Source organism: Mytilus edulis, chromosome 13 (genome assembly GCF_963676685.1).
Source record: "Mytilus edulis chromosome 13, xbMytEdul2.2, whole genome shotgun sequence".
Lineage (NCBI taxonomy): Eukaryota > Metazoa > Mollusca > Bivalvia > Mytilida > Mytilidae > Mytilus > Mytilus edulis.
Window position 1 is genome coordinate 29395427 of NC_092356.1, and position 20021 is coordinate 29415447.

The 20021-nt window shown below is 31.4% G+C and overlaps 3 protein-coding genes across 3 annotated transcripts in view; 1 reads left to right on the top strand and 2 right to left on the bottom strand.

Annotated features, from left to right (window-relative positions):
* The window catches only part of LOC139501114 (fumarate hydratase class I, aerobic-like), a 17535-nt gene extending 15095 nt beyond the window's left edge, over nt 1-2440 (bottom strand). Inside the window, exons 1-3 of the mRNA XM_071290096.1 lie at nt 2282-2440; nt 1309-1473; nt 92-219 (exon numbers count right to left, since the gene is read on the bottom strand). Of these exons, the coding sequence (XP_071146197.1) occupies nt 92-219; nt 1309-1468 (288 nt within the window). The 5' untranslated portion in view covers nt 1469-1473; nt 2282-2440. The remainder of the gene's footprint in view (nt 1-91; nt 220-1308; nt 1474-2281) is intronic.
* LOC139501115 (uncharacterized) lies at nt 2417-16971 on the top strand. The gene is made up of 9 exons (XM_071290097.1): nt 2417-2571; nt 4377-4548; nt 5269-5405; nt 6342-6527; nt 8227-8343; nt 9368-9454; nt 10296-10440; nt 11969-13025; nt 15320-16971. The coding sequence occupies exons 1-8, from the start codon at nt 2476-2478 to the stop codon at nt 12070-12072; spliced, it is 1044 nt and encodes a 347-aa protein (XP_071146198.1). The 5' UTR covers nt 2417-2475; the 3' UTR covers nt 12073-13025; nt 15320-16971.
* Nucleotides 16972-17710: 739 nt separating this feature from the next.
* On the bottom strand, nt 17711-18103 carry LOC139500233 (uncharacterized). The gene has a single exon (XM_071288974.1). The coding sequence runs from the start codon at nt 18101-18103 to the stop codon at nt 17711-17713; it is 393 nt and encodes a 130-aa protein (XP_071145075.1).
* Nucleotides 18104-20021: the final 1918 nt, after the last annotated feature.

Genomic DNA, 20021 nt, shown 5'->3' on the forward strand with positions numbered 1-20021 from the left:
TTAGACCAACAAGGATGCATGTATATCACCAATAACTAGTTTGAAAAAAAGTCAAAATTCAGTTGATGTTCCATAGTTTAATGAACATTACCTGCAAGTGTCCAGGTCTAAGAAGATGTGCAATATCTATCATTGCCTGTTCAGCCAGCAATGTTAAAGCTTGTGGTTCTACTTTCAGAACTTTCTTCCCCATAACATCAAAAGTTGACACATAGTCACCTGCAAATTACATGATATACACTGCCAATAACATCAAATGTTGACACATATTCACATGTAAAACACATGATCTACACGTACACATAACATAATTTTTCTGAACAGTTTTCAGTCAGATATATAACTCTATAGGGTTATTACAGAAAATAACATACATTTGTTACTGTGGACTAAAAAATCAAAGAACTGTGATAACATATGTATGTTACATGTTTCAAAGGGACAATATACATCATTAGTTTAGTAAAAATGTATACAAGTTCAATTGATATTACTATTGTCTTTATGTAAACTTAACTACAGAAAGATATAACAGTTCATAAATTGTCAATTATGCATAGTACACCTATGTTATTACAGAAAAAATATGCCTATAATAACTAAAGGGTGTTATCACATCTACTCCAAAGCATTTGCTCAGACATAGATCATGCTTTACCTTAATTACAATGTATTTTAATTCATTGTAAGAAATAATGACCAGAGCATGTAATGAGGTTCTGCACAAGTGTCTCATATAATAAGTTACATTCCTTTAATAACTAAGCCTTGTTATTACAGCTAAGTCTATCTCTAAAAAGCCTTGTCTCATTGATTTACCATGGTTAATCAAAAATGTATTAATCTAATTTAAAAAATAGTTATCAAGGCTATGCATTCAGTTTCTGCGCAAAGTCTGAAGAGTTCCCTAGAGCCCACTATATATTAAAATATTTTACAAACAATAAACATATGTTATTACAGATTTAGAAAATTTAAGGAATAAAGAGTAGACAACTCATGAAAGTATCTGTAATAACACATGCAAGTTATTTCCTGTAATAACCCTATAGAGTTATATCCCTGACTGGTTTTAAATCCTTTTAGCCTTGCTCAATTTATCACTACATGTAGATCTAGTATTAGGATCTTTTATCTGAATTTTATGTATCATGTGTATTGCAGTTTTGCTAGTCAAATAAATAAATCAACTGTGTAACCCTCCAAAATGAGTGCCAAGGGAAATAACTTGAATTCAAATCATTTCTGACAGGAGAAATCCTCTTCAAGGAGGAATGGAATGATTACCTTCATTGTAACAGTACATACCAGTTAGTTTTTTCCATGGTGTGTCCAACGGTTTTTCTGATTCCAGTATATCCTGGAAATAAAACGGTTTGATGGCAGCTGCTGCTTGTGCACTTTGGTGTCTTGTACTGACTGAGTAGATCTTAGCACAGATTCTTCTTACACATTTAGATGACTGCATTATACCTAGAGACAGAAAACGCAAAAATTGAAAGCTGTAAACAATTATACACCATTATCCAGAATTGATGAACTATAATAATATATCAACATGAACATGCATGATGGAGGTGAAACAAACCCAATACACAAAGTAACACATTGTCTTGGTTTTCAACATTGATCTGTTTGTTTCGATTTTTCTAAATAAACATGAATAAAGTAAAAGAATATTTTGTCAAAGCAAAAAAATAAAATAGCCTTTCAAGACGCCATAATTATTTGGGCTAGTATACAGACTGCTGCTGTAAATGTAAAACTTAGGCACCAGTTTGAGGTACGGGGTATCTGCCACTTTTACAATGCTATACCAATTATAAAATAGATTGTTTTGAATTGTGGACAAAAGTGCTGTTTTAAAATTTCCAATTGAGAGCCTCCATGAACCCCCCCTCTAAATAGTGACAGATGGAAACTGCTATGCCTTGCACCCTTTGAAAGAGGGAATTCCTTATACAGATACATGCATGGTAAGGCTGTTGCAAATGTTTGTCAATATTTTCCCAAATAGACTTCATAGAGCTTGATAAGGGATTCTGAGCCGGCCAAATCAGATAGTCGCTCCAGACTAAGAATCCTAAAAGAAATTAGTATATATTAATAAAATCAGAATCTGAGGAAAATATATCATGAGCCCCGACTTCAATCAAAATACGTTGAAAATGTATTTAGAACATAATCTAGATTGCTATAGACTCTAATGTTTGCAGTCATTCATTAAATCTACTGAGGACCTGAAACCCAATGTTTTTCAAACGAACAAATGTCAAATAACCTTCTGAAACAGAATCCTGCTCCAATAAATGGGTCAAAGAGGTTCCGAAAATAAAAGTACTCTGTCTCGGAAAGACGCTTTGAAGTAATATTTCCCCCAATTATCTAAACGCTCAGGTGACGTTTGTTACTTTCACTTTCATAATTCGATCAACAAAAGAGGAAGCTAACTATCTTAAAAAAGATTTTATCAATATGTCTAAAGAAATGGATAATCAAGATGCCCCAATAACATTTGCGGATATTGGAATAACTAAAACACCACAGCTTGCCGATACTCGTTTAGGCAAGGTATAACTATGCTTTAAAACAAAGGAAAATACTATCATATGTTGATATTGATTCTTCCTACTTCTGTTGAAAGCATGATATTTTCTATTTTGATAAAAAAAAGTATATAACAATCTAAAGAACAAAATCAAAGGTCTTTCCACCTTATCAAAAATCAAAATTCAATCATTTTTTTCTTGATGAAAGCCGCCTTATGTTTGAAATTATTTGAAAAATTACAGAGCATGCAAAATAAGCATTTGAAAATCACGATGCATGTTAAATAAAATAAGCAGAACACGTTGAACGGAGCACTTGTCTTGCATGACTGAATGTCAAATAAAAAGTAAAAACATGTTGAACGTCAAATTAAAAACAGCGATCATGGCGATCATGTTGCACAAAAATAACCTTTTACAGTGTTCATATAAGAAATTCAAACTATAACAAACTATAAAAACAACAAACCCTTCAAACTCATTAGTCGAAATAAGTATGTGTATAGTGAGAAAGTAAGAACTTAATATACACATCCATGGTGGAAAACATTCAACTGATAATTCATGTATAAAAACTAAAAATAACAAAAGCATATAAACAACACTGAACAGTATACAAAACACACACCCAATTTAAAACTGGGCAACATGAACTCTTCTCTACACAATCTCAATTGTTGATGTCGTTCTGTGTAATTGTATCTCATTCTATAGATATAGGAAGATGTGGTATGAGTGCCAATGAGACAACTCTCCATCCAAATAACAATTTATAAAAGTAAACCATTATCATGATTATAGGTCAATGTACTGCCTTCATCGAGGGGTGGCAATACGATTTCATGTTAGCCTGTTTTTAGCATTTTTCAAGCTGTTGTTAACTGTTATCTGATATCAATTTAAACTGTTATCTGTTTTCAACCCACCTTGTTAACTGTTATCAGTATTTTTGAATTTTTTGTTAACTGTTTTGGCCAAAATCGAGGTGTTGTTAACCTATTAACAGACCCCCTATTGCCCCTTCTCTTTAACAAAGAGCCTGGGCCCACAACAATTTTGTAATAGTATTTCATTAAAAGTTGAACTAATGTTTTGTAACAATACACTTTGATCTTATTTAGGCAGGTAACGTTCTCAAGAAACTATAAATCTTTGAATATGATTTATCTGGTACAAACATTGATTATTGACATAATGCCTACATGGTTCACGAAATTAGCACAGAACCGTCAGGACATGTCCTGTAAAAATATTTTCGGTCCTGTCAATTCTTGTTTATTTTATTTTTCTGTAATACATTTCTAAAATATTTTTGGTCCTGTCGATTCTTGTTTATTTTGTAATACATTTCTAAAATATTTTTGGTCCTGTCGATTCTTGTTTATTTTGTAATAAAAAGAATTTTTGGAAGAATCATTGATTCGGTCCTGTAAATGCCAAACGCCAATTTCTATTAATTACTGAGTGTGTAGGATCTTCATACAGTGGATTCACTATTATTTGTGGCATACCAATTTTCATGTGAACACGGTGAACAGGTGAACCAAGAATTCAAATTTGTAATGAAGTATAAATTATATATTGGCTAATATTATAATGCAGATATTTGTAAAATCACAAAATAATATGAAAATGAGATATCCAAGAAAAACATTTATTGTGACCTTAATCCACAAAATTGGTACCCTTGAAAAGAAATAAAGTCACTGTATTTCATGTTCAAATGAAAATTTACATTTTTGTTTTAAATTAAAACAAATGTCTGTCAAAGATGTTTGAAGATAAACAAAATTTGAACAAACAAACTTATACTGTTTATATTTTCAGAGACGAGTTTTCAAGGATATCAACAAGCAAGAGATAGGGTTTTCTACTGTGGCATGTGTATCTTTAGTGGCAGCATTAGTCTTGGCTATTGTCAAAATAGTTGAACTTGCAAAAGATCAAAATACTAAAGATCCAGATTTTACATTTGCTTTGATTGTCATTATAAATACAAGTAAGTACCTGTATATTTCATAAAATGAATTTGCATGCAAAAAAAAAGGGGGAGGGGAGGGGAGGGGGATAACTTAAGGTACAATTGAAAACTATAAATCAAAGTCAACAGCAGACAACAGTCCTCAACACATCATAGACTGTATTATGGCTGTTTCAATTTTATATTTTCTTATATATAAAAAGAAGATGTGGTATGATTGCCAATATGAGACAACACAAGAGACCAAAATAACACAGAAATTAATAACTATAGGTCACGGTACAGCCTTCAACAATGAGCAAAGATATGACTGTTCTTGATTTTGTTACATTGTTTATGTACTTCCAATGAGATGTGATGCATAGGTGCTACTTTTCCAATAGCTTTGTTGATGTTACAAAATTGTATCAGAATGAAGAATACCAACATCACTTATCATGCTAATGTAGGCTGTAGGGTGACCTTCGGTTGTTAATTTGTGTCGTCTAGTCCCTGGTGGAGAGTTGTCTAATTGGCAATCATACCACATCTTCTTATTTTGTATTGATATTCCAAGTGGCCATTGTACATGTTGTATGTTATTGTAGAACATATAGACTGTCAAAACATCTTGGACATGTTTTTTTTCACATTTTTCATTTCTACATTTTTATACAAATTTTAAAATAGTCATGTTAATGTAATTTTGTTTCTCAAAAAAAAATATGATGCAAGTTTCTTAACAATATTTGATTTCAGTATTTTGTTTGTACTATGTGTTGAATGGGATACTTGCTGAAAGACCATATGAGATTCTAGTTTTTGTCTTAGCAAACATAATAGTGTGGATATATGTCATTGCTAATTATGCTATTAGTCCGGGAGATATCAAATTGGTAAGGAATTGTTTAACATTAAGACATCTTTAATTTAAATGTTTCAGCAAAAACAAATACTTCTTTATACTAAATTTGTTTGGATGTGTACTAATTGCTATTTGGTAAGAAATTGTTAAACATTCATTGAGACATCTTTTATTTAAATTTTTTAACAACAACAACAACAAAAAATCTTTCTTTATACTAAATCTGTTGGATGTGTACTGATTGATAGCTTAGCATTGGATATCAAATTGGTAGGAACTTGTTTTATATTTAATATATAAAGTCTACTAAGGGGTACATCTTTTACTTATGAGTTGAATTTTGGCTTTTAACTAGCTTTTAGATCAGTACTGTCATGACTGTGTGTCTTTTGTTTTTGTTTTGTGCTTAGGACTGATTTGAGACAACATATTTCAATTTTTATATGACCGCCAAATTTTTGGGGGGTATATTGGTATCACGTTGTCGTGATAAAAAAAATCTAAGTTCATTAGACCACATTCAGTCTTTGTCAGAAACCTTTACTGTGTCAACTGTTTAATCACAATTCAAATTCAGAGCTGTATCAAGCTTGAATGTTGTGTCCATACTTGCCCCAACTGTTCAGGATTCGACCTCTGCTGTCGTGTAAAGCTGCGCCCTGCGGAGCATCTGGTTACAATTAGGTGCATGGTTTATCTTCAACTGTAGTTTTTATTAGTTTATGAAAGAAAGATGTGGGTGTAGTACAGCAACACAACAACAACAAAATTTTAAAATATGCATTTATGCATGCATTATTATATCATTGGTATTTTACCTTCAATATATTTGTGCCATGTTCAGTTTATTTAAGAAAAAAACGTTGAACTTTCTTACAGTTTTTGAATATTCTGATACATTTCAGAAATTAAAGAAACCTACATGTTTTCACTCAGTTTGAAATATTATAATTCTTATACATTTCAGGTAAGACTTGTACTAGCCTGTATTTTAAGTCCAATATTGATAGTACTTGGAGTACTGATTGCTAAGCTGTATAATGATTCAGGAAAACTTATTTTTAGAACAGTTGGAGCAAATACTGAGCAGCAAGCAATGTGTAAAACAATGTTTGCATTTTTTGGACTCTTAAAATTTGACCTACAATTAGGGGTAGGTATAATTCTGTTATTTCTACAGAATATATATGTTTTATATTCTTAATGTTTTTAATTTTTAACCGGATTTTTTTGACAAATGTCGGTTATTGATTTGGGGATATACGGCAGGTGGTTGGGTGGTCGGGCGGGCGGCAACCAAATGTTGTCCGTTCATTTACTCATGAACCATTCAACCAAAGCTTTTCAAATTTTAATATGTTGTTACAGACAACAAAATGAAGGTCAAGTTCAATAATGACGATTTTGACTTTTACCGTTCAGGAGTTATGGTTCTTGAAAGATTGAAAAATGGCATTTCCAGTCGTGTCCGTGCATTTACGCATGAACCATTTAACCAAAGCTTTTCAAATTTTAATATGTTGTTACAGACAACAAAATGAAGGTCAAGTTCAATAATGACGATTTTGACTTTTACCGTTCAGGAGTTATGGTTCTTGAAAGATTGAAAAATGGCTTTTCCAGTCGTGTCCATGCATTTACTGATGAACCATTCAACCTAAGCTTTTCAAATTTTAATATGTTGATACTGATGACAAAATGGAGGTCAAATTTGATATTGACGATTTTCACTTTCACCGTTCATCAGTTATGGTTCTTGAAAGATTGAAAAATGGCTTTTCCAGTCGTGTCCGTGCATTTACTCCCGATGAACCATTCAACCTAAGCTTTTCAAATTTTAATATGTTGATACTGATGACAAAATGGAGGTCAAATTTGATATTGACGATTTTCACTTTCACCGTTCATCAGTTATGGTTCTTGTGATATTGGCAGGACACAAATAAATGTTAATAAATCCAGTTTGCTGTCCTTGTGACAGCTTCTTGTTGTCATTAGAATGCTTTTCCCAACTGAAGATATTTTTAATTCTTATACCCATGTGCGATAGCAGATTTTGTTTTATAATCAGATGCATGTTCAGTTTACATACACTGTGAGCTTCAATTAGTTAAGAAATTCCATAGCTTATCTCATTTAAAACATAATTTCACTTAAGACAGGCCCCAGTTAAAACAGAGTTTGGTATAAATAAGTCTTGTATTTTGTGTATTGCTGTTGCATTTCATTTAAGAAAAGTTTTTTTTATTGACAAATGTATGTAATGAAATCAATAGAATAAATGTCCGTTGCTCTTTATATTTAGTCAACATGGTAGCAGTACACTCTAGACATTCTAAGATTAAAGAATACCCACAACAATGTGTGTAGTCCCATCAATATTAACATACAAAGGATAAGTTAAATTGGTGACATGTAGACATATAAATATTTATTAATATGTTATAATAGATGTAATTGACAATTTAATGCATTAAATTGCAAAAGTTAATTTGTTTATTTGAGAATAATTTAATTTTGGATGTAACACGTCTTCTGATTGGCTGACGTTATTTTGTTATCAGCCCATAGACATAATTAAGTCATGTGACCGTGACGTCATCAACTTTTTTTCATTGTTTTCTACGGTTTAAAATGGAATTTAGAATTAAATTATAAGAAATGACTGTAATATTTTTTTCTGTCTATTCGAAATAACATAAAAAATGTGGTGCACACTGTTAAATAACCCGCTACGCGCGTTATTCAGTGTGCACCAAATTTTGTTTGTTATTTCTTCATAGACAGAAAAAATATTAAACTCATTCCTTAATGAAAACAAAAAAGTTTTAATCGTTTTATTTTGTTTACAGTTAAGTATGGTGGTATTGATCCTTACAAATGGAACCAAGACAGATACCCAAGACATTGTCATTTTATCAGTGGGACCTGTTTATACTGTTATTTGTTTTTTACTTGGATATCTCAGTGTAAGTTTATTCGGTTGTTCCTTTTTCATTCTGTTCCTTGTTCATTCATCCATTCAATCATTCTTTTATTTTGACTTTAAGATTTATTATTTATTTATATATTGCCTTCTTCATTCATTCATTTCATAATCTATTTCATTGATATATTCATTCATTCGTTCATTCATTCATTTGTGCATTCATTCATTCATTCATTCATTTGTTCATTTATTCATTTGTTTTTTCTTCAACACTTATTCCTTTATGTATTCATTGTGGATATTTATGATTTGATTTTGACTCATTCATGTTTTACATTATAATCTGATGCTCCTTTAAAACAGCTAGTCTAAGACCGAATTCAACTACAATTAACACATATTCTTCATCAGGACATGAAGTTGTGTACCTGCTTTAACCAGAGTGTTATTGTTTATTTTATTTTGAAATGGCAGGTGACACACATATTTCCTTTAAGACTCACATTGGTCTGAATCAGGGATTGATTGATTGATTGATTTATTGGTGTTCAACACCATTTTGGTACTATTGGCTATTATGTGATAATCAGTTTTTTATTGGTTTGGAGGAAGACAGAGTGTCTGGAGAGACCCACAGACATGCTTTAGGAAAACTAACAATCCTAGCTAGTCCATTAAGTTTAGAGTGGAACACACCTGCTGTTTGTGGGATTTGAACTTAAACCTTCAGTGTTGACAGACTAGTGATTCAGTAGGTCGCCTAGTTCAGCCTTGACGGCCCAGAAGACTGATTTGTTGCAACAGTTGACATAATTTACTCTTTAACTCTAAGTCAATGTATAAATTAATAGGTTACTGGATTATTTATCCCTTGAAATATATTATACAAGTATTTTTGCCTTGTGAGATTTGTTATGAAATGAGTACCATATATTTAATCTATTTATAATTTCTTAATTCTGACATGATATACTTAATATATTGATTGATAAATGAAACTTTGTCATGCATGCTAACACTATATTTGAATTCTTTTTTTAAACTTTTTTTTTTACATTTTCCAGGTGCGATGGGAAAACAGAAAACTGGCTATAGCTTTTGGGATTTCATTGTTAACTCAACCAGGCTATATTTTATACAAAATTATTCAGGTAATATAAAAAGAAGATGTGGTATGATTGCAAACGAGACAACTATCCACAAAAGACCAAAATGACACAGACATTAACAACTATAGGTCACCGTACAGCCTTCAACAATGAGCAAAGCCCATACCACATAGTCAGCTTTAATAGGCCCCGATAAGACAACGTAAAACAATTCAAACGAGAAAACTAACGGCCTTATTTATGTAAAAAAAATGAATGAAAAACAAATATGTAACACATAAACAAACAACAACCACTGAATTACAGGCTCCTGACTTGGGACAGGCACATACATAAATAATGTGGCGGGGTTAAACATCTTAGCGGGATTGATTGTTAAAAGTGGTTATTTCTATGAATTATTGGATACTGATTGATGTAATAGTAACTCCAATCCTACTAACTTGTTTTCAACCTTCTATTACAACTTTATTTTGGTTCTAGAAGGAAGATGATATTTTTGAGAAGGATTTATACCTTTAAAATGCACCCAAACAGCCAAAAATTAAAATGATAATACATTGCTCAAGTAATCAAAGTAAACAATTTACACAAATACATTAGGTTTGTTTGAATTTGTATACCTTTTTATTGGCACCAATTATTATTTATTGAGAACACGTTTTTTTTGGTGGCTATTTTCTCTATTCTTTTTTTTTCCCCCATTTTTCTGGGCCACTATTCCATAAACCCCATCCACTCCCTCCAGTATCGGTACTTTATATTAACTTTGGGGGAAAAAACCCTTCAAACTTAACATTGTCTTTCCCTGTCTTTCTAGAAACCTTTAGAATTCCAAAGTATTCTGCCTTTAAATTTTTAGAATGATTTGTTTTGCTTTCAGACTGGTGAGAATATAAATGACGGGAACTTGGCCTTGGCAGCTACCACGTTTACATGTGCTGCACTTGCACTCATTATTCGTATTAGTGTTGCAATATTTGCAGTAAGAACATACCTGAATTTTGGATATGGTTTATCAGAAAAAGGTAAAACTCTTGATGTAGACTTTGTTTAGCATCTATTTGAATACCTAGTTACTTCAAATTCCAAGACCTATCATGCCTTAATTGGTCAATAGCTAGATTCATATAACATCTCTTTAGTTTAAAAAGCAAAATTTTGGGATGAACTTCAATGAGACAACAACCTAATATACAATAACCAGTATATTTTCATAAAAAGTGTCCATACCTGAAGCTCTGTCTTGTCTCTAGATGTTTGAAAAAAAAATTCCTTTATGAATAGATTGCTTCTTTTGTATTTTTGAAAAGTCATAATATGGTATGATTTTAAAATGTAAGAATAAGAAGATGAGGTATGATTTCCAATAAGAGTATTTTCCTGTAGTGACAAAATGAAGAAGATGTTAGCAACTATAAGTTGTCGTGACAGCTTTGAACAAAGGGCAAAACTCATTCTTCTTGAAATATTCCTTATTTTTTTATTATCCAATATTTGATTGGATATTGCCATCATTTGCAAATTCTTCTTGGTAGCCAACAAGAATTTCACTCACCTAGGTCATTTTGTTGGTGGTTTTCAATGCATCTGAGATTAAGAACACACACACGTAGTATAATATGTTTGGATATATTTGCAGTTGGAAATTGATAAAAATTCATTGTTCAATTCCATGTCTTTTTTAGTTCACCTGGCCCAAAGGGCCAAGTGAGCTTTTCTCATCACTTTGCGTCTGTCGTCCGGCGTCGTCCGGCGTCGTCTGTTAACTTTTACAAAAATCTTCTCCTCTGAAACTACTGTGCCAAATTAAACCAAACTTGGCCACAATCATCATTGGGGTATCTAGTTAAAAAAATGTGTGGCCTGACCCGACCAACCAACCAAGATGGCCACCATGGCTTAAAATAGAACATAGGGGTAAAATGCAGTTTTTGGCTTATAACTCAAATACCAAAGCATTCAGAGCAAATCTGACATTGGGTAAAATGTTATCAGTTCAAAATCTATCTGCCCTGAAATTTTCAGATGAATTGGACAACCTGTTGTTGGTTGCTGCCCCTAAATTGGTAATTTTAAGGAAATTTTACTGTTTTTGGTTATTATCTTGAATATTATTATAGATAGAGATAAACTGTAAACAGCAATAATGTACAGCAAAGTAAGATTTACAAATAAGTCAACATGACTGAAATGGTCAATTGACCCCCTAAGGAGTTATTGTCCTTTATAGTCAATTTTTAACAATTTTTATAAAATTTGTAAATTTTTACTAACATTTTCCACTGAAACTACTGGGCCAAGTTCATTATAGATAGAGATAACTGTCAGCAGCAAGAATGTTCAGTAAAGTAAGACGTACAAACACATCACCATCACCAAAACACAATTTTGTCATGAATCCATCTGCTTCCTTTGTTTAATATTCACATCGACCGAGGTGAGCGACACAGGCTCTTTAGAGCCTCTAGTTTCTGTGTTTTCATGAAAATGATGTCATTTAACTAAGATCATTAACTATAACCACTAATGAATATTTATTTCTATACATTTTAGTTTTTCCAATGTCAAAACATAGAAGTGTTACCGATGGATCAAAAGACATTCAGGATTCTCCTACAAGACATTCTGAAGAAGGATTGAAACAGGATGACAGCTAAGGGAATTAACTCCGCAAGCAAAGCTTTCTGTATTATTCTCTGTTTGAATACTGTAAATTCATAAATTGATTTGTGCTTTTATCATTGCGAAATACCGATGACTGGTAAAAATATCACATCTTGTTAGCACAAATAAAAAATATTTGTGTCAGATGAAAAATCACTGATGAAATTATAAATGCAAGTTTTTATTTTTACAAATCTGACAATATAGAATTTTTACCATTGATAAAAACATAGCAATAATTTCTGAATTTACAATAGTGTGGATTTATTTATTTGTAGATACTAATTATATATATATATATATATATATAATTTTCGTGGGCTCAGGAAAAATTGTTAATTCGTGGATATTTGAATTTGTGATTTTGCCGATATTTGCAAACAAACATGTATAGAAAACTTGTACTTTGTTGAAAATCTGAATTTGTTGTTAACTTCCACTCACAAATCTACGAAAATTGGTATCCCACCAATTATTCTGAATCCACAAAATTCCATTTTTTTTATTATCAAATGATACTAAATACTGTTATATTTTTCTAATTATTTAAAATATTATTATTTCTTGTTATTATGTTATTTGTTACTTTTATGATAATACTACTGCAAGTTGTTGGATATAGGAAGTTTTATGACTTTTGAGACAAGATTTAACCTGTACAATAGAATACAGAACATTATCCATATCTTATATAACATCATATTACATGATACAAACCACAAATTAAAATGCAATTTACCAAAATTCAGGGTAATCAAAGGGTTAAAGAATCCATGAATTGTGTGCTTCCATGTATTGTTGTATTTAAACTAATTTGTATAATGACTTCTTACTTATTATATTATATTATAATATTGCATTATATTAATAGAATTGAAATTTATTCTGATAATTCATCGTATTGTTTTTCATTAAGGGACCAATTGTCATAATTTTCTTTTTATTAGCTCACCTGGCCCGAAGGGCCAAGTGAGCTTTTCTCATCACTTGGCGTCCGTCGTCCGTCGTCCGTCGTCGTCCGTCGTCCGTCGTCGTCGTCCGTCGTCGTTAACTTTTACAAAAATCTTCTCCTCTGAAACTACTGGGCCAAATCAAACCAAACTTGGCCACAATCATCATTGGGGTATCTAGTTTAAAAAATGTGTGGCGTGACCCGGTCAACCAACCAAGATGGCCGCCACGGCTAAAAATAGAACATAGGGGTAAAATGCAGTTTTTGGCTTATAACTCAAAAACCAAAGCATTTAGAGCAAATCTGACATGGGGTAAAAATGTTTATCAGGTCAAGATCTATCTGCCCTGAAATTTTCAGATGAATCGGTCAATCGGTTGTTGGGTTGCTGCCCCTGAATTGGTAATTTTGAGGAAATTTTGCTGTTTTTGGTTATTATCTTGAATATTATTATAGATAGAGATAAACTGTAAACAGCAATAATGTTCAGCAAAGTAAGATCTACAAATAAGTCAACATGACCAAAATGGTCAGTTGACCCGTTTAGGAGTTATTGCCCTTTATAGTCAATTTTTAACCATTTTTCGTTAATTAAAGTAATCTTTTACAAAAATCTTCTCCTCTGAAACTACTGGGCCAAATTAATCCAAACTTGGCCACAATCATCTTTGGGGTATCTAGTTTAAAAAATGTGTGGCGTGACCTGGTCAACCAACCAAGATGGCCGCCACGGCTAAAAATAGAACAAAGGGGTAAAATGCAGTTTTTGGCTTATAACTCAAAAACCAAAGCATTTTGAGGAAATCTGACGGGATAAAAATGTTTATCAGGTCAAGATCTATCTGCCCTGAAATTTTCAGATGAATCAGTCAATCGGTTGTTGGGTTGCTGCCCCTGAATTGGTAATTTTGAGGAAATTTTGCTGTTTTTGGTTATTATCTTGAATATTATTATAGATAGAGATAAACTGTAAACAGCAATAATGTTCAGCAAAGTAAGATCTACAAATAAGTCAACATGACCAAAATGGTCAGTTGACCCGTTTAGGAGTTATTGCCCTTTATAGTCAATTTTAACCATTTTTCATAAATTAAATTAATCTTTTACAAAAATCTTCTCCTCTGAAACTACTGGGCCAAATTAATCCAAACTTGGCCACAATCATCTTTGGGGTATCTAGTTTAAAAAATGTGTGGCGTGACCTGGTCAACCAACCAAGATGGCCGCCACCGCTAAAAATAGAACATAGGGGTAAAATGCAGTTTTTGGCTTATAACTCAAAAATCAAAGCATTTTGAGGAAATCTGACATGGGATAAAAATGTTTATCAGGTCAAGATCTATCTGCCCTGAAATTTTCAGATGAATCGGTCAATCGGTTGTTGGGTTGCTGCCCCTGAATTGGTAATTTTGAGGAAATTTTGCTGTTTTTGGTTATTATCTTGAATATTATTATAGATAGAGATAAACTGTAAACAGCAATAATGTTCAGCAAAGTAAGATCTACAAATAAGTCAACATGACCAAAATGGTCAGTTGACCCCTTTAGGAGTTATTGCCCTTTATAGTCAATCTTTAACCATTTTTCATAAATCTAAGTAATCTTTTACAAAATCTCCACTGAAACTACTAGGCCACAATCATCTTTGGGGTATCTAGTTTGAAAAATGTGTCCGATGACCTGGCCATTCAACTAAGATGGCCGCCACGGCTAAAAATAGAACATAGGGGTAAAATGCAGTTTTTGGCTTATAACTATGAATTCAAAGCATCTAGAGCAAATCTGACAAGAAGTTGAATTGTTAATCAAGTCAATATCTATCTGCCCTGAATTTTTCAGATGAATTGGACAACTGGTTGTTGGGTTGCTGCCCTCCAATTGGTAATTTTTAAAGAAATTTTGCCGTTTTTGGTTATCTTGAATACTATTATAGATAGCGATAAACTGTAAACAGCAATAATGTTCAGCAAAGTAAGATCTACAAATAAGTCAACATGACCTAAATGGTCAATTGACCCCTTAAGGAGTTATTGCCCTTTATAGTCAATTTTTAACAATTTTCATTAATTTGGTAAATATATGTAAATTTTTACCAAATATAGTTCTCTGTTACTAATGGGCAAAGTTCATTATAGATATAATTGTAAGAAGCAAAATCGTTCAGTAAAGTAAGAACTTCAAACACATCACCATCACCAAAATACAATTTTGTCATGAATCCATTTGTGTCCTTTGTTTAATATGCACATAGACCAAGGTGAGCGACACAGGCTCTTTAGAGCCTCTAGTTTAGCCTTCTTTACGCAAGTTTTTAATGAAACTACAAATCCAGAGTAAATACTGTTATAAATATCAACCTCAAGTGCCAAACATGTTTTTACACATAAAAGAGTGAGTTTTTGTTGAATTGAAATCCATTTTTAATTGAATTTATTGATTGAAATCCAATACCGGATAATGAAGATATCCTGTTGCAGCTTAAAAGAAGTTTTAGTTGAACTTAAGGTCAAGTTATGGTAGATAATTTATGAGTTTGCATTTAATTTGGCATTTTCAATTTGACCTAGAACTTCTCTTAAAATGGTCCGATATATTTTAATAGAATTTTAAAAGGAAGATTTAACAACCAAATTGTTTTTCTTCTCTAGAATAAATGTGATACTTGTAAAATGTATCATGGTTAACATTTATTTTGATTTCAGTTGTTTGAAAGCATTTAATATTTGTATATTTGATTAAATTTGCTTTAACAAATATTTTTTTTATTTTACTTAATATATTTTGATTAATAAGACTTCTCACTAAGAATTATAAATACTATGATTTTTTTAATTCAGTGTTTAATTCTTTTAGAAATGTGAGATAATTTTATCATAAATGAAAAACACTTTTTAACTTAGATTTTCCTTTACTTGCCTGTTGAATTACTCAAATTTTTTTTTTAGAACATGTGTATCACTAGAATGTTTTAAGAACTGAAGATTAGAATAATGCTCCAGATTTTATAGGTAGCTTAACTTTACGTATTCCTGATGAAGCTTGTCCTGAAAATCCATTAAAAAGCAGAGATGAACATGGTTTAGATAAAGCATGAATAAAGCAATCATAATAACCTTAGTTTTCACACAGCATTTTTACTTAAGCATTATTATTTTGTTTAATATTTGGCATTTAAGTTCAGAATATTTGAAACAATTGCTGTAATTCCTGTTAGTTACCATGGCATTGTCATACATTTATACATAATATGACATTACACACTTTTTTTTTGTTAAATATGTTGTTAAAAATAGATTTATATAACTACAATGTTATGCTTTCAATTCAAGATTATTTTAAGATTGTAGGTTAACATTCCTTCTGAATATTGATGTATTTGACTGTTTGTGCATTCTGGTTTCTTGCATTCACTTTTAAAAGACCATATATATTTTATAAATGGTTAAAAAAAATAGCTATGACATTCAATTCAAGTTTTGACGGGCAGCAATATTTATACTAAATTTATATTAAGTAAAACAAATGTTTTACTCAAAGATGTTTAATTGTGATATATGATAATCAAAAATATTTATTGACAGTAGAGCTTTGATTTCTTGTTTATTAACAATAAGTAGAACCCTATTATTAAGTACCTGAAAGGTTAATACTATACTTGAAATAATGTAGAACTGGAATTGACACATAAGAACAATTTTAAGGGGTTCTTGAATGTTCAAGAAATGGAACTTTTACTGTATACTAATGTTATAATTTTGTTAACTGTATTATTTGTTTGTAAATAGAAATCCTGTTTGTTATAGCTTATAATTATAAGGCTGTCAGTATTATTTAATATATTTATTTAATTGTTATCTAGAAACAAATCAGTGTAACTTGCAATCCATTTCTTTGCTTTGAAAAGAACCTTTTTAGATATTTAAAAAAAGTAGTTCTGAAACATTGTTTAGTTATATATGTAACAGCAAAATCAACCCTCCTTTAAAAGTAGACTAGTCTGACAGGTCAGTGGTTGTCGTTTGTTTATGTGTTACATATTTGTTTTTCGTTCATTTTTTTATATAAATAAGGCAGTTAGTTTTCTCGTTTGAATTGTTTTACATTGTCTTATCGGGGCCTTTTATAGCTGACTATGCGGTATGGGCTTTGCTCATTGTTGAAGACCGTACGGTGACCTATAGTTGTTGATGTCTGTGTAATTTTGGTCTCTTGTGGACAGTTGTCTCATTGGCAATCATACCACATCTTCTTTTTTATATAGTCTGACAGGTTACCTATCTATCTGTCTGTAGGACTAAACTACTCCGAAAGGAGGATAATTTACCTAACCTAATAATGATTCCATGGTTCAGCTAGCTAGCAAGCTTACCTTTGCCTACACACTCAAGGCATTATGCCAGGGAAAAAAATGAAAATTTCTGTGATATATTTAGAATATTGTCAAACTTTTTTTAATTGCAAATCTAAAATTTATATTCGCAATATAAAATGTTTTGAAATTGAATTGACCTAAGAGGCCACCACGAGATTCATGACCATTTTTTTTTTACAGTAGTAAATAGTAAGTTAAATTCGTCTCAGGTTTTGTGATTTTTTGTAAGCCAATTATATAAAGCTGATATTAGTATTTTAATCCCTGTATAATTATCTTTTAAGGGGTACAATATCAGCCAGTCTGTTCATCTGTTACTGTGTTTACTTGTGTCTCTCTTGACCTTATCTTTGTCCTCTGTCCTTGTATCTCTCTTGACCTTATCTTTGTCCTCTGTCCTTGTATCTCTCTTGACCTTATCTTTGTCCTCTGTCCTTGTATCTCTCTTGACCTTATCTTTGTCCTCTGTCCTTGTATCTCTCTTGACCTTATCTTTGTCCTCTGTCCTTGTGTCTCTCTTGACCTTATCTTTGTCCTCTGTCCTTGTGTCTCTCTTGACCTTATCTTTGTCCTCTGTCCTTGTATCTCTCTTGACCTTATCTTTGTCCTCTGTCCTTGTATCTCTCTTGACCTTATCTTTGTCCTCTGTCCTTGTATCTCTCTTGACCTTATCTTTGTCCTCTGTCCTTGTATCATGCATATTTATTTGGGAAATCAGATTTCCCACAAATAAATTCAATATGATACTTCCCCACTCTTGAGAGTTGATTTTTAAAAATTTAATACACTTTACAAGCTTCAAGTTTTAAATTTGAAAATGTAACTGTCTCACATGTAGAAATGTTGAATCAAACTTTATACTTTGGTGGACTATACATATCTTTATATAAAATATGCAAATTAGATGCTCTGATTCCTTGTGTGATTCCAATCATACTTTTATACATAAACTGTATTTTATACATTTTGTCATACATGTATTAGTAAGATGTTCTAGATCATTTATTTGTACCATCTTTTAAGTTAATACACATTTTGAGTACCCACCTTTATCATTCTACATGTTTTGCAATACGTACAGGGTAGATTTCTATTATATTGATCTACATGTAGGCTGCACATTTTGGTCCATTGATGCTTTCTAGTAAAGAAAGCATATTATATTTGCTTAATTGACCAAGTTTGAGCTAAAACTAAGTAAAACATGTAAAAGGACTTATTGTCTAATTTTTTTCATTTTTTTCATTTTCTATAAGATTATTTTCATCACTTAATTAGCATTTATTATTTAACATTTCTACATTTTCAAATGTATAAGTATTTCTTATTTAGAATTTCTATTTTTTCAAATGTATACAAATCTAAAACAAAGTAATTTCATAACAGTCATGACAGTTTGAATTTTAAAATATTTCCATTAGCACCGAAAAGAGTTGAATATGAAATGTAGATAAAGAACATTAATTTAGATGCATTAAAATATTATTTTGATTTCTTATATGATTTTACTGCTAACTTCCACTTCTTCAGTATTTTAAACCAAGATAAAGATACATTTGAGTAGGATGATAAGATATATATATTGAAGGATGATTTTTAAAAATATTTATCTTTATATTTAAGCTCTGATTCCTTTCACGGATTTGGCTATACTTTTTGGACCTTTTGGGTTATAGCTCTTCATCTTTTATATAAGCTTTGGATTTCAAATATTTTGGCCGAGAGCATCACTGAAGAGACATGTATTGTCGAAATGCGCATCTGGTGCAAGAAAATTGGTACCGTTAATTTTAGTAAAATATTTGGTGTTAGGGACTCATTTCTGTGTGAAATACAATTATCTTTGTTTTAACTGGTGAATGGGTAATTTCAGTGTGTGAAATATTCTTAGTGAATGCATTGTTGAAAATATAAACTCGTTTTAACTGGGTTTGTGCAATTTATTATATGATGTAGTTAAGTTTATAAATATTGATATTTTATGTGTGTTATGAATGATTTTAAGGGTGGAGGAGTCCATTATTATAGTTGATTGGTATTTAAACTGAGAACCTAAAAATTTTCTAAAGGCATAGGTATCTGTATAGAAACACACAACCTCTTTTGCTGTAGAACACTTTTTGAGAAATTGATCATGTAAAAATGTTGAGCAACAAGATTTACTGCATTAAATTCATTTTTTTTTGTTTAAGAAATAATTGATGCAAGCTATAGTGTAGTTTTAACATGGGAAGGCATTATATTTGTGAGGGCTAAAATAACATGAAATGTTAAAACTACAATAAAGTATAGCTTGCATCAATTTTTATAGGACCCCAAAAAAATTTTGAGTTCGTATAATGGTATGATGTCGTCGTCTGCGTCGTCGTCGTCCGAAGACACTTTGGTTTCCGGATAATAACTTTAGTTTAAGTGAATAGATCTTAATAAATTTTTTTCAGAAGGTTCAATACCACAAAAGGAAGGTTGGGGATGATGGTCCGAACCGTTTAGGAATTAGGGGCCCAAAAGGGGCCAAAACAAGCATTTTTCTAGTTTAAGGATAATAACTTGTTTACCAGTATTTCAATTGCTCTGAAAGTATACTGCAATGTTTAAAATCACAAGTAGAAGGTTTG